General features: G+C 43.2%; 1 protein-coding gene across 4 annotated transcripts in view; it reads left to right on the forward strand.

Annotated features, from left to right (window-relative positions):
• The window catches only part of LOC133404987 (cGMP-dependent 3',5'-cyclic phosphodiesterase), a 144108-nt gene that overhangs the window by 123030 nt on the left and 6593 nt on the right, over nt 1-14485 (forward strand). For all 4 annotated transcript variants that reach the window (XM_061681555.1, XM_061681554.1, XM_061681556.1 and 1 more), the window contains 17 exons: nt 1137-1248; nt 1340-1379; nt 1862-1925; nt 2099-2180; nt 2618-2792; nt 3937-4049; nt 5817-5894; nt 5995-6117; nt 6224-6294; nt 6689-6811; nt 6908-6995; nt 7423-7470; nt 7824-7898; nt 7980-8079; nt 9079-9191; nt 9866-9904; nt 10084-10190. In XM_061681555.1, the coding sequence (XP_061537539.1) occupies nt 1137-1248; nt 1340-1379; nt 1862-1925; nt 2099-2180; nt 2618-2792; nt 3937-4049; nt 5817-5894; nt 5995-6117; nt 6224-6294; nt 6689-6811; nt 6908-6995; nt 7423-7470; nt 7824-7898; nt 7980-8079; nt 9079-9191; nt 9866-9904; nt 10084-10190 (1551 nt within the window). The remainder of the gene's footprint in view (nt 1-1136; nt 1249-1339; nt 1380-1861; nt 1926-2098; nt 2181-2617; nt 2793-3936; nt 4050-5816; nt 5895-5994; nt 6118-6223; nt 6295-6688; nt 6812-6907; nt 6996-7422; nt 7471-7823; nt 7899-7979; nt 8080-9078; nt 9192-9865; nt 9905-10083; nt 10191-14485) is intronic.

Consider the following 14485-nt stretch of genomic DNA (forward strand, 5'->3'; position numbering starts at 1 on the left):
GAGTGGGAACAGAACCCACGCTGCCGGCGCTGAAGTCAAGCATTCTCCCCTTGTTTCGCCTGCTAAATGTTTGATTTTGATTTAGACCCCCTACAAATAATACATTGTGATAGTCCTGTCAATTGCGTTCTCGGTGGCAATGGTGACAAAGTGTACGTATAATCCATCACAGAAACCCTTCAATCTTGTTAAAACAACTGCAGATTTTTGGGAAGTTTTATTTTTTCAATCGATTTACAGGATCCAAGAAGCTTGCAAGGTCTAAATGTTAAGCAGCTTTAAGCTTTTAGAATGTAATATATAAATTAGAGAGATTCACAAGCCTTTGAGAAAGCCTAAGTGGATATTGCAGAATGCACATATACTGTACATTCTATGAATTTCTTTGTGGAACGTGTTCTCAGTGTGCATCTGCGACTTCTAGTCTTTGGAAGTGGAGTACTGCTGGCCTTCAAACCTTTCCATTTATTTCAAGGCTATTTTCTCTCGTGGCAAGGAAATAAAAAATTTAAAAAAAAAAAAAAAGAGAGAGAGAGACTCAAGACCACTGTTGGGTGTTCTATTGCACGTCAGTCACAGAGGGCTTGTGTCTATTGTGGGAGTGAACTTCATTTCTCTTGTTCAGAGGCCTGTTCTAGGCTGGATATGATTCCTGCCTCCTCCTCCTCCCACGAGGCTCAGCTAAGGGCAAGAAAGCCCTGGAGCTCGTCTTTAAATCTTACATTCGTCCGATAATGTGCCACTGCCCTCTCGAGACAAGATGAGACAACTGCAGGTAATGATCTCAGAGGTCAGAATCTGTTGGCTAGTCTTCATTTGCCTGTGCAATACTGTGACATGATTGGCTAGGGAAGCATACTTACTGCTGAGTTTACCCCCCCCGTTTAGAACAACAAAAATTCAGTTCAGGCAACCAGTTCAGGGTGTACCCCGCCTCCTGCCCGACAATAGCTGGGATAGGCTCCAGCACGCCCGCGACCCTCGTGAGGAGAAGCGGCTCAGAAAATGGATGGATGGATGAATGGATGTGATGTTTCTCAAGGTCACATGTTTTTGATTCAGCTCATAAGTCGTGTATCCTCTTTATTGGCTGTAGTAAATGTGCATGTAAGAACAGAGCCACCCGTTCCCCACAGACACACCGAGGCAGATGAGCACGCCATCCAGCACTGTTTCTGCTACACTTCAACGGTCCTCACTTCAACTTTGGCCTTCCAGAAGGAACAGAAACTGAAAGTGGAGTGCCAGGTAATGTGCCCATGCACACTGACAAAGACACATTTTCTTTGCTTGCATGAATATACATGAGCGTTGCATCTGCTTCTGTTTCTCCACATAGGCGCTCTTGCAAGTGGCCAAGAACCTCTTCACGCACTTGGGTATGTTGTTCCTCTGCCTTTCTGTCTGTATCTTGTCTGCAGCGACAGAGGACATTGCAGAACATATAAAGTTAATGTCCAATATATAAACGATGGCCTAATGAAACACGCGGTGCATGTAATGGAGGAAAATATTACGGACGGCAAAGATGATTACACCCGGAGCCATAATATCACAAGGGCATCAAAAGTGAAGGCTTCAGACATTTCAAGTGTCTTAAACAGTAAGCACCATCAGTATAATTAGTTTTTGCTGAGCCATCGTGATTGCTGCTACAACATAATCGATTTATCTGTCTGTGAAACAAATGGCACCTCTTTGCATGGAGCACTTTTAACAATAGAGCTTATCAGCTCGTACAAATGTTTCACCGTTACTCGTGGTTCTATCTGTCTTTATTTATCTCGTCCTTTAATAGCAGTAATTTCCATCCCATTTAATTTTTACTTCCTCTCATCCTGTGTTTTGTCTATTCTTTCAGATGATGTGTCAGTGCTCTTACAGGAAATTATAGTGGAGGCCAGGAACCTCAGTGGTGCAGAGATGTAAGTCAGCGTGTGGGGGAACAGCGCGAATGTCTTTATCTCTTTTTGCAAAATGCTATCTTGCCTCGTTTAATGAAGGTTCACAATGACCAGAGATAAAATGGAACAAATGTCATTTTGGGAGCTTTGCACTGTGGTGGTTGCCCTTCTCTAAATATCTGTGTGTCTTTCAGCTGTTCAGTGTTCCTGCTGGATCGCCACAGCCACGAGTTGGTGGCCAAGGTGTTCGACGGGGGTGTGGTTAGTGATGAAGAGGTACGACTAATAATAATCGTTTGACTTTTGCCGTTCCAGGGCCGACCCTCCAAATCATTGACGCGTTTTTATTCTTATGAAGACATTCAGACATGCATTAAATGGGACCTCTACATTTAAGCCAACTTAACTAAGTCAACTGTATATAGTATACTGTGGATATTAAAAAGTCTACACACCCCTTGTACATTTACCAGGTTTTGGTAATGTAAAAAAAAAAAAAAAAATGTTTAAAAAAGGAGACGGTTACACAATTTCAAAAACTTTTCCGCCTAAATTGAAAAATATTCAATCTTGATACCTACATATTCCGAGTCACTTGAGAGAGACAGCTACCATGTCAATGATCAAATCACAACTTCTGATTCTGATAGTGTTTGCTGAAAGTGCCAGGCATGAAGGACGCTGTTTTCATGTATGTATTTGTGTATGTGCAGAAGGAATTCCGTATCCCAGCAGATCAGGGTATTGCAGGCCATGTGGCGACCACAGGTCAAATCCTGAACATTAAGGACGCCTACTCCCATCCTCTTTTTTACCGTGGTGTGGACGACAGCACCGGTTTCAGGACTCGCAACATCCTCTGCTTCCCCATCAAAGATGAGACCAATGGTACGATAGATTAGGACAGTCTTAACAAATCATCTGTTCTCTCTAAAATGTTATTTAACCCTCTTTGGTCCTCCAAATTGAAATTCTCTTCAAAAGAAAACTCGTGTCCCAGTGCAGGTGCACTTTTAGGACAGCTCAGCGAGATGCTGAATCACGTAAAAGTTTTTCCAAACTGCCAGAATAGTTTTTCTGTAAAGATCTGCCTTACGTCTGTTCAAAGGAGAAAACCTAGATATATAGATTCACTTATAGATTTGGGTCTTTTATCCAGAGTTGGAATTCAGGTTTATGTGGGTGCGGATCCTTAGGTCCAGATTCCCAATACCGACTTGCACATGCTGGACAAAATGTAGAAATAATTATGAATACTGAGACAGAGCAGTACACCTACGGGAATTTAAAAAGAAGACTATCTAGAATATGTGTTGTCCTTCAGGAATCTATAACAGTTTGTAGAAGCCCTTAACGAAAAAATGTGCCCTTTTTAAAATCTAATAGGCCCATAATGAAATAACCAGCCACTAACGTAATAACTTATTACATTAAGTTATTACGTTATAGGTTCAGGACTTTTATTACATTGATGGGCAGTTTTTACGTTATGGGCCTATTACATTATAAAAAGGGCAAATTTATTACTTGTTGCAGGCCATTATTACTTTATTGGCTTCCAAGCTTCTAGAAAGAGTTTCTACAAGATTTGAGTGTGTGTCGATTAGAATATTTAGCCATTTATCTAGAAAAACGTTTGTAAGGCCAGAAATCATAATGTTCATAATGTTCTGATGGCTCACCATTTCCATTCTCGTTCATCCTACAGGTGATGGGTTTGAGATCAGGGCTTCTGTGAAGTTCTTCCACTCTAAACTCATCCCAGCACACCTTTATGCGCTTGCTATGTGCACTCTAATTAAGATTCAGGAGGAACTAGGGGATCTTATTCAACTATGGATTGATTGAGTGATTGGTTGAGAAGTGCGTGTACTTTTTCCCTCCAAAGACTGATTTGCATCGCATTGTCTTTCTGTCACTCTGACGTTCTTCCTAATATTCATCTTCATTAGCAACAATCCTGCTCACCTATGCCCATAGATGTTCACTATCTGACTTTCATCTATTTGAAATCCCCCTGAATATTCCCCAGAGGTGATCGGGGTTGCTGAGTTGGTGAATAAAATGAACGGGCCGTGGTTCAACCGCTTTGATGAGGACCTGGCCACAGCTTTTTCCATCTACTGTGGTATCAGTATTGCCCATGTAAGTCTCTTCTCACGCACCCATCTATTTACGTCACTGTTTTGAGGAGTTTGAATTCATCCTGTTTCAAATTGCTCATATCCGCATTGAGCTACTGGGTTGTTAAGGAAATATTTTTGCAGTATTTACACCTTCACCTTGATCGTGACTGTAATTCAGTAGTTAGTCCGCCTGAGAACATCGATATTGTCTGACAAAAACAGCATCGGTTCACAGGAAGCAAACTGCTGAGTTGAGTCAGAGGAGAGAGAGAATGAAGGTCTCCAGGGAAATTTGAGGAGATTCAAGTTCGTGATAGAACAGAGCAGCGTTTATGTTGTAGTGCAGAGGCTTTGTGGGACTGCTGCAAGTCCATTAATTATAAACCCAATCTGATGAAATTGACAAAGATTATGTTGAAGACAATGTTTGCGATGGTAAGCATTATCAGAAAAAGGCAACTGGAGTGACAGTTTGTGAATAGGAGAGCTTTTTAGGGAATAGAACATTATTGTTTCATCTTTGTTTTACCACATAAGTATACAGTATATACAAACACTATAATGTATGTGTGTACAGACCGATAGATAGATAGATAGATAGATAGATAGATAGATAGATAGATAGATAGATAGATAGATAGATAGATAGATAGATAGATAGATAGATAGATAGATAGATAGATAAATTTGAATATTGTTGAAAAAGTTCCTTTATATTCAGCTGATCAACAAGTGAAATTGCTATATTATACTGTATAGATTCATAAAATAGAAAATAATATGCTTTTCAGCAGGCCAATTGCGGCGTAATTTGTGTATTAAAACTAATTATTATTGTTTCTTACTGTATGTAATATTAAAATTTCGTGAAATGACAAATTTGGGGTTTTTGTAAGCTGTAAACTGTAATCCTCAAAATTATTAAAAATAAATAAATACAATCATGAAATATTTAACTGTGTGGTGAATCTATATAATCTCTGACTGTCGCTTTTTGAATGGAACTATTGAAAAACAAATGTTTTCCACCTTTTTCTAATGTATTGAGATGCACCTGTATATTGAGCACCCTTCTTACATCAATGGCATTAAATATTGAAAAAACAGATCAAGTTATTTCACCTTCATACATAAAAAAAAAATAAAAATTAAAACTCTTCCAGCATATGACCTTCAAATGACTGCAGGTGTTTGATAGTTTGTGTACAAACTATAGGATTTTTAATTTGAAAAATATTTGCTCTCCAGACGGTTCATTTATCATTGAAAGAAGACCAGTTGCATTATTCATCAAGAGTTACCTTGCTCAGGGGTTGTACTGAAATATAAGCAGCCTGCAGCTTTTAGGTATTTGGGTGTACACAATGGCCGTGGATAGTTGTAGAAGTATGTAGTAATAGTCATCTAAATGTGAGACTCTGTTGTTTACGGTGACTTTTGCATTTAGGACTTGAAGGGAGAGAAGGGTGAATTTAAAAAGCAATCCATGGAGGGGGGGGAAGAAAAAAAAGAGGGTCAGCTGGATGTCCGTCAATAAGAAACGTTTGACTGCTATTCACAGTTGTCTTGATGATGTTAGTAAACATTTTGCCTGACTTGAAAATACATCTGGGATTGTGAGAGGCCAAAGACATTTTCAGTCCACACTCAAATCTTGGAGGAAGGAAAGAAATAAAATACAAATGTCCAGACTGTGAAATATGTTTTGTATGTTGTTATTGTGATATATTTTGGGAATTACGAAAAATATATTCCTAAGCAATTGAACAGTTTGCTGTGTCTTTAGTCATTGCTCTACAAGAAGGTCCATGAAGCCCAGTTCAGATCTCACCTGGCCAATGAAATGATGAAGTACCACATGAAGGTAAGCTTAAATTGCATGGCACTCACTCTCACTCAAAGGAGCATCGTGTTGAATTGTGGAGCTTTTTTGCACAACATCATTCAGTGTGTGTATGCTGCAGCTTTCAGAGGACGAGGTGTGTAAACTGCTGGTCGTCGGGATTGAGCCGGTGAAGAAGATCCACCCTTGCTTTGCTGAGTTCACCTACACGCCGCGCTCGCTACCCGATGAGACCACACCTGTGGTAAGCAGAGGGACTATGGCCCTGAAGAGCAACGGGCTGTATGTATGGAAGGGACCGGTGCACAGAGTTATTGTTCAGTAATTGATTTTACTGTGTGTGTGTACAGTGTGTCCTCAGCATGTTTGAAGACATGGGTTTCATCAACATGTACAAGATCGACCGTCAGACCCTTGCCAGGTCCGGTACTCTTTCCAAATGCAGGACTAGCCTATAAGCATGCAGTACTTGTCCCATATTTATGTAACCGTAATATATTTTCTTTCCTAACTTTTGTTAGTGCATAATTGTATCTGACACAGATTTAATACTTCACACTTCAGCACAATAGCCATGTTTTGATGTCATTGCTTTTTTGACTCTTTTAAGTTGTCTTGTGGATTTTTGTAGCAGGCCCTTTTTAGAGCGCTAGCTTTTGGCTGGGTCTTATTTACTGCATTTCCTTAATCGACTATGGGTAAAAGTATCAATCAAAGGACCAATAGTGTTTTGTTTTGTTTAATATTGCTTTGAATCCAAAGAGGAGACTCTCTAGCTGAATACGCTGAACTCCTTTTTTTACTCCTTTGGACAGGTTTTGTTTAATGGTCAAGAAAGGCTACAGGGACCCGCCCTACCACAACTGGATGCATGCATTCTCTGTCTCCCACTTCTGCTACCTGCTCTACAAAAACCTTGGGCTGTCCAACTACCTCGAGTGGGTCTCCAACCCGCACCCTGAACAAGCCTTAACAGTGACACAACGTCTTGCCTGTTGTTAATAATGCCCTGTCATCGCTACTCTCATTTTTAGGGATATAGAGATTCTAGCTCTCTTTGTTTCCTGTCTGTGCCATGATCTGGACCATCGCGGGACCAACAATTCTTTCCAAGTGGCCTCGGTGAGAACGTAGGGGTATAAAAGGTAGAACGGTCGATGCAATGACGCACACGGAGGTTTAAAAGGAGGTGTAGACCTCCTGATTGTGCGTCATAGAGTGAAGTCTCGTAATACATCTACACTTATATGCTACGAGTGGGAGTAGAAATAGTGTTAGTGTTTAAATAGTGTTTGTCAGTGATATCACCTCCATGAGACACAAAATGTCATGATGATTGGAAGCATGTGTGTCTGTTTTACTCTAATCATGTACTGTGTAACCCTTCAGCCACTTTCTATTTCAAGTCATCTTAAAAGAGGCCCACAGTCGTCAGTGAAGACTTGTTTTGGTTTTTTTTAGGGAGGGAGAATGTTGTTGTTGCTTTTAAATCAATGCAACATATGCGAAGAAAGGTTGTGTTTCATTGGTTGACTGTCTCTATTTTCAGCAATCTGTGCTCGCTGCTCTCTACAGCTCAGAGGGATCTGTGATGGAGGTAAACACACAGCTAGAGACATCAAATAATGTGTAACATGGAGCCATAATGTTGTACATATTAGTACTAGTTTACTTTGCTTCAAGTACAGTAAAATCCCCCAAAAGTATGTTACAACCTCGGAATGGGTCCAAAGGTTTCGAACGAACTGAAAGTTTAACATAGCTGAGTAACTGTGTTATTGCGTATTTTGTGACACCTTGTGGTCAAAACTTAACATTTTCAGCTGCCATGGTTGGGTATTTTTAAAATGTTTAGTCATTTGATTCAGCAGTGTTTTACCATCATGTTTCAGAAGTTATTCATTTGTATTTTAACTTCTTTTTTTTTTGTTTTCTCTTTTACCGTGCCAGAGACATCATTTTGCCCAGGCCATCGCCATTCTGAACACTCAAGGCTGCAACATTTTTGAGAAGTTCTCCAGAAAGGTGCCGTCTTAAAACAATGACATTTACATATACGTATTCTCACTTTTACGAACTCGGTATATCATCTTTTGCTGATTTTAGGATTACCAGCGCATGCTAGATTTGATGAGGGAGATCATTCTGGCGACAGACCTTGCTCATCACCTTCGCATATTCAAGGACTTACAGAAGATGGCTGATGGTGGGTACCAGTAGTTGGGAGCTGTGACATCATCATCATCATCATTTATTATTTTACCTTTAATTAATTGACTGTGGTGGCATGGTGGCCGACTGGTTAGAGCGTCAGCCTCACAGTTCTGAGGACCCGGGTTCAATCCCCGGCCCCGCCTGTGTGGAGTTTGCATGTTCTCCCCGTGCCTGCGTGGGTTTTCTCCGGGCACTCCGGTTTCCTCCCACATCCCAAAAACATGCATTAATTGGAGACTCTAAATTGCCCGTAGGTGTGACTGTGAGTGCGAATGGTTGTTTGTTTGTATGTGCCCTGCGATTGGCTGGCAACCAGTTCAGGGCGTACCCAGCCTCCTGCCCGATGACAGCTGGGATAGGCTCCAGCACGCCCGCGACCCTAGTGAGGAGAAGCGGCTCAGAAAATGGATGGATGGATAATTGACTGTCAAAGCAACCCTATTTACCAAAACTGTGTCCAAATGATTAAAAAAAAAAAAACACATCACAATATTTCTGATATTACTTCCCAAATCAATAAATTATAAAGTTAGAACATGTACCATTCCGATGAATTTCCACTCGAAGAGGCAGTAACTTACTGTAGTTTTGCATAGTATAATTGGCTATTACCTCTTGACCAGTGGTGTGTTACGAGTGAGGGCAATCAATTAAAAGTCATCCTGACGGACTGTCTACGAACTGGAGTCTATTTTGAGCTGCTCAAGCAATTCAAGGACATTAAAATCTTTGATTGAGTGCCTGTCAGTCATGGACTAGCATCAGACCATACAGTGCCCCGATGCTTAGTCGACATTTAAAAAAATAATAATGATAATTTACAAAGTACACTCAGCTAAAATGCATAATGTGATATTGCACAGCCCTGCATTAGTAAGTAAAGCATTTTTACTTAAGAGCAGGATACGCTTTTAAAAATTCACTGCATGGCATTTGAATGTTACATTTGAAATGATAAGGTGACTTTGTGCGTGTGTGTCCATGTCTTCAGATGGCTATGATCCTAAAAGCAGTACCCACCGCTCCATGCTGCTGTGCCTGCTGATGACGTCATGTGACCTGTCGGACCAAACCAAGGGCTGGAAGACCACTCGGAAGATTGCTGTCAGTTCTTTTTCTTAACTCGATTTATAATGCATGCAATGGTATGTAAAACACATCAGTCACCCCAATTGGTAATATGTATTTTAACGACATTGCCTCTGCTGAGTCCTTAAAGTTACCAGCAGTACAACGGAGTCAGCAGGTGTTGCTAGCACATTGCTTCAACATTCTGTGAGCGAACATTTACAAGCTCCAAGTGCAGCAACACTAACCCATATCTGACACACTAAAGTTTATAATATTATATTATTATATAACTGCTTAGCTGTGTACAAGGGTGTAGTCCTTTATTTCAAGGGAATTGTATGAACGGGACTGCATGTAGGATTACGTTTAATCTTGCTCTGCCCCCTTTTCAACACCAAATCCCTGACCCCGAATCCTGAAAGACCTCAAATACTGGCTCTTATTTGTTTAATAGTACTTTCCACTTAGACCAGTTACAGCCAAACACTGAAAATCAGTCATTATCTGTTTGGCGTGTGACTTTTTGTTTTTGAATCAGTTCATGCAGACTTAAAGTAAAATCAAATTATTAATTTCTACCCTGGTGACTGTTTTTTTTTGTTGTTGTTGTTTTTTTTTGTGGAGGTGGGGGGGGGGGCAATACAAAGAGTATCTGGTATATAAACATGCTGAATAAACAATAACACCTCACTCTGTGTTGTCTACAGGAACTTATCTACAAAGAGTTCTTCTCTCAAGGAGATCTGGTAGGTGCCCGCTGACTCTTAAATAACAAGTGAAAGCAATTCAACATTTACCAGGTATTTACAGACTGTGTGATTTAACATGGTAAACGTTTGACATACACGTGTGTGTGTGTGTGTGTGTGTGTGTGTGTGTGTGTGTGTGTGTGTGTGTGTGTGTGTGTGTGTGTGTGTGTGTGTAGGAAAAAGCCATGGGAAACCGACCCAGCGAGATGATGGACAGGGAAAAAGCTTACATCCCAGAACTACAGATCAGCTTCATGGAGCATATCGCCATGCCCATTTACAAGTGTGTACCAAAACTCTGTAAAACAAGCATTTCATACAGCAACTCACACTCACTGTTTTGTGTCCCGATCAAGGTCAAAGTAGTCCCCACCAAAAACTTAAACTTCACATTATAGTCCATCCATAAATCAATTTTCTATATTCCATGTCTATATTGCATTAGGGTTGTGGATGAGCTGTAGCATGACAATTTAGTCTTCAATTAAACACCAAACCTCATTATATTCATTCTATTAATTTTATATTCAGTACTCTGATTGATTACATATCAGCAGCATAGAATAATTGAAAGTTGTGCATTTGCAGCCAAATTGGGCCAAAACCTATATCACTTTTTAAATTCTAATGAATTCAAGAATGACTCAATAAAACTGAAGCAATGTTGTGACTATATAGAATTAGACTGCAAATTTTGATTCTATCCGCTTACTTGTTTGAATGCATGAGAAAATCGGAAAGTTAACTAGTGAGTTGTATTGTGGTCGTGCACAAAGAGGCATTTGTAGTTAATAAATATATTGGGAGATCAGTGAAACAAATGGCGTGTGTGTGTGTAATTAAATGACATGTAGCATCTCAATCCCCAGTACCAAGCGAGAGCCAAAGTAAAATGTGAACACAGTAGAGCATTTATTGCCAAATATCTCGATAATTTCCTCAAACCTTGGCAGAAGGGACCGACTCACATTGTTTAAATGGGAGCTCTTTTTTTATTTTGGGCTGAGATTCAGCTGGCTGCGTGATCATCAAGCCACCATCTGTCAACACACGCATCGTCTCAACTTTGATGATCAGCTGTTTTATAGTCAAAGTTTGCTGCCCTCAAGTGGTCAAATACATTTATAGCAGGTGACAGGGATACACCCACTTGCACAGATAAATGACATCCAATACATCAGTTACTGTATATCACGAAAATACTTTACAGTCATTATAAAACTATTATATAATAATAATATTGCATTGTACCATACTGAGAGCTGTGTTTTATGTTGCCCCTCTCATGTAGATTAATTCTTTATTTTTGGGATGGCTTTTTTTTAAAAACATTTACTCACTTATAAACAGGTATATGTACTTTCTGCTTCTAATTTAGTCAAAATAGGCTTATTACCTTTTCCAACACCTGCAGATGACGACGTCAGAAGTGGGTGGTGTTGCCAATGATTGTAATCAAGTAAGAGTAATGTTACTTTTGAATAATATGACTTAAGTAAAAGTAAAAAGTAGTCCTCCTAATAATTACTCTTGTAAGAGTAAGTATTCAGTGAAAACCAATTCAGTTACAAAGGAAGTGGTGAGTGACTTTTTTTGACACGCGCATGAATGTCAAATTGACAAAATATTAAATAAGAATATGCTTATTCAAATATTGCCCAACAGTATCACTTTAACTAAAACAACAATAAAGTTGAGCAAATTTGGTCACACAAAATGGTCTTTGTTTAAACTCGTGAAACAGTACAATAGGCTCTCCAGCCAGAGATGATTAATTATGGCATTATATGTAATTTGGTTGATTTGTTTGCATCCATCCATCCATTTTCTACCGCTTATCCGAGGTCGGGTCGCGGGGGCAGTAGCTTTAGCAGGGACGCCCAGACTTCCCTCTCCCCAGCCACTTCATCCAGCTCTTCCGGGGGGATTCCGAGGCGTTCCCAGGCCAGCCGTAGGACGTAGTCTCTCCAGCGTGTCCTGGGTCATCCCTGGGGTCTCCTCCCGGTGGGGCGTGCCCGGAACACCTCACCGGGGAGGCGTCCGGGAGGCATCCGAATCAGATACCCCAGCCACCTCATCTGGCTCCTCTCGATGTGAAGGAGCAGCGGCTCTACTCTGAGATCCTCCCGGATGACCGAGCTTTTCACCCTATCTCTACGGGAGAGCCCGGACACCCTGCGGAGGAAACTCATTTCGGCCACTTGTATCCGGGATCTTGTTCTTTCGGTCACGACCCACAGCTCATGACCATAGGTGAGGTTAGGAACGTAGATCGACCGGTAAATCGAGAGCTTCGCCTTTCGGCTTAGCTTCTTCTCTACCACAACGGATCGATACAAAGTCTGCATCATTGCAGATGCTGCACCGATCCGCCTGTCAATCTCCCGTTCCATTCTTCCCTCACTCGTGAACAAGATCCCAAGATACTTGAACTCCTCCACTTGGGGCAGGATCTCATCCCCGACCTGGAGAGGGCACGCCACCCTTTTCCGACTGAGGACCATGGTCTCAGATTTGGAGGTGCTGATTTTCATCCCAGCCGCTTCATACTCGGCTGCGAACTGCTCCAGTGAGAGTTGGAGGTCACGGCTTGATGAAGCCAGCAGAACCACATCATCTGTAAAAAGCAGAGATGCAATACTGAGGCCACCAAACCGGACCCCCTCTACGCCTCGGCTGCGCCTAGAAATTCTGTCCATAAAAGTTATGAAAAGAATCGGTGACAAAAGGCAGGGTTGGCGGAGTCCAACCCTCACCGGAAACGAGTCCGACTTACTGCCAGATATGCGGACCAAACTCTGACTCCGGACGTACAGGGACCGAAACAGCCCATATCAGGGGGTTCGGTAGCCCATACTCCCGAAGCACCCCCCACAGGACCCCCCGAGGGACACGGTCGAACGCCTTCTCCAAGTCCACAAAACACATCTAGACTGGTTGGGCGAACTCCCATCCACCCTCGAGGACCCTGTAGAGCTGGTCCACTGTTCCACGGCCAGGACGAAAACCACACTGCTCCTCCTGAATCTGGGATTCAACGTCCCGACGGACCCTCCTCTCCAGCACCCCTGAATAGACCTTACCAGGGAGGCTTAGGAGTGTGATCCCCCTGTAGTTGGAACACACCCTCCAGTCCCCCTTCTTAAAAAGGGGGACCACCACCCCAGTCTGCCAATCCAGAGGCACTGTCCCCGATGTCCATGCGATGTTGCAGAGGCGTGTCAACCAGGACAAGCCTACAACATCCAGAGCCTAGAGGAACTCCAGGCGAATCTCATCCACCCCCGGGGCCTTGCCACCGAGGAGCTTTTTAACCACCTCGGTGACCTCAACCCCAGAGATAGGAGAGCCCGCCTCATAGAACCCAGACTCTGCTCCCTCATGGGAAGGCGTGTCGGTGGAAATGAGGAGGTCTTCGAAGTATTCTCCCCACCGGCTCACAACGTCCCGAGTCGAGGTCAGCAGCGCCCCATCCCACTATACACAGTGTTGATGGTGCACTGCTTCCCCCTCCTGAGACGCCGGATGGTGGACCAGAATTTCCTCGAAGCCATCCGGAAGTCTTTCTCCATGGCCTCACTGAACTCCTCCCATGCCCGAGTTTTTGCTTCAGCGACCACCAAAGCTGCATTTCGCTTGGCCAGCCGGTACCCATCAGCTGCCTCAGGAGTCCCACAGGCCAAAAAGGCCCCATAGGACTCCTTCTTCAGCTTGACGGCATCCCTCACCGTTGGTGTGCACCAACGGGTTCGGGAATTGCCGCCACGACAGGCACCAACCACCTTCGGGGATTGCCGCCACGACAGGTACCACCCACAGCTCCGGTCGTCCGCCTCAGCAATGGAGGCGCGGAACATGGTCCACTCGGACTCGATGTCCCCCGCCTCCTCCGGAACATGAGCAAAGTTCTGTCGGAGGTCGGAGTTGAAACACCTTCTGACAGGGGATTCCGCCAGACGTTCCCAGCAGACCCTCACAATAAGTTTGGGCCTGCGATGTCGGACCGGCATCTTCCCCCACCATCGGAGCCAATTCACCACCAGGTGGTGATCAGTTGACAGCTCCGCCCCTCTCTTTACCAGAGTGTCCAAGACATGCGGCCGCAAGTCCGATGACACGACCACAAAGTCAATCATCGAACTGCGACCTAGGGTGTCCTGGTGCCAAATGCAGGTGTGGACACCCTTATGCTTGAACATGGTGTTCGTTATGGACAATCCATGACGAGTACAGAAGTCCAATAACAGAACAATGCTCGGGTTCTGATCGGGGGGGCCGTTCCTCCCAATCACGCCCTTCCAGGTCTCACTGTCATTGCCCACGTGAGCATTGAAGTCCCCCAGCAGAACGATGGAGTCCCCAGCGGGAGCGTTCTCCAGCACCCCCTCCAAGGACTCCAAAAAGTGGGGGTACTTTGAACTGCTGGGCACAAACAACAGTCAGGACATGTCCCCCCACCCAAAGGCGGAGGGAGGCTACCCTCTCGTCCACCGGGGTGAAACCCAACGTACAGGCGCCGAGCCGGGGAGCAATAAGTATACCCACACCTGCGCGGCGCCTCTCACCATGGGCAACTCC

The sequence above is a fragment of the Phycodurus eques genome, chromosome 7 (genome assembly GCF_024500275.1).
Source record: "Phycodurus eques isolate BA_2022a chromosome 7, UOR_Pequ_1.1, whole genome shotgun sequence".
Lineage (NCBI taxonomy): Eukaryota > Metazoa > Chordata > Actinopteri > Syngnathiformes > Syngnathidae > Phycodurus > Phycodurus eques.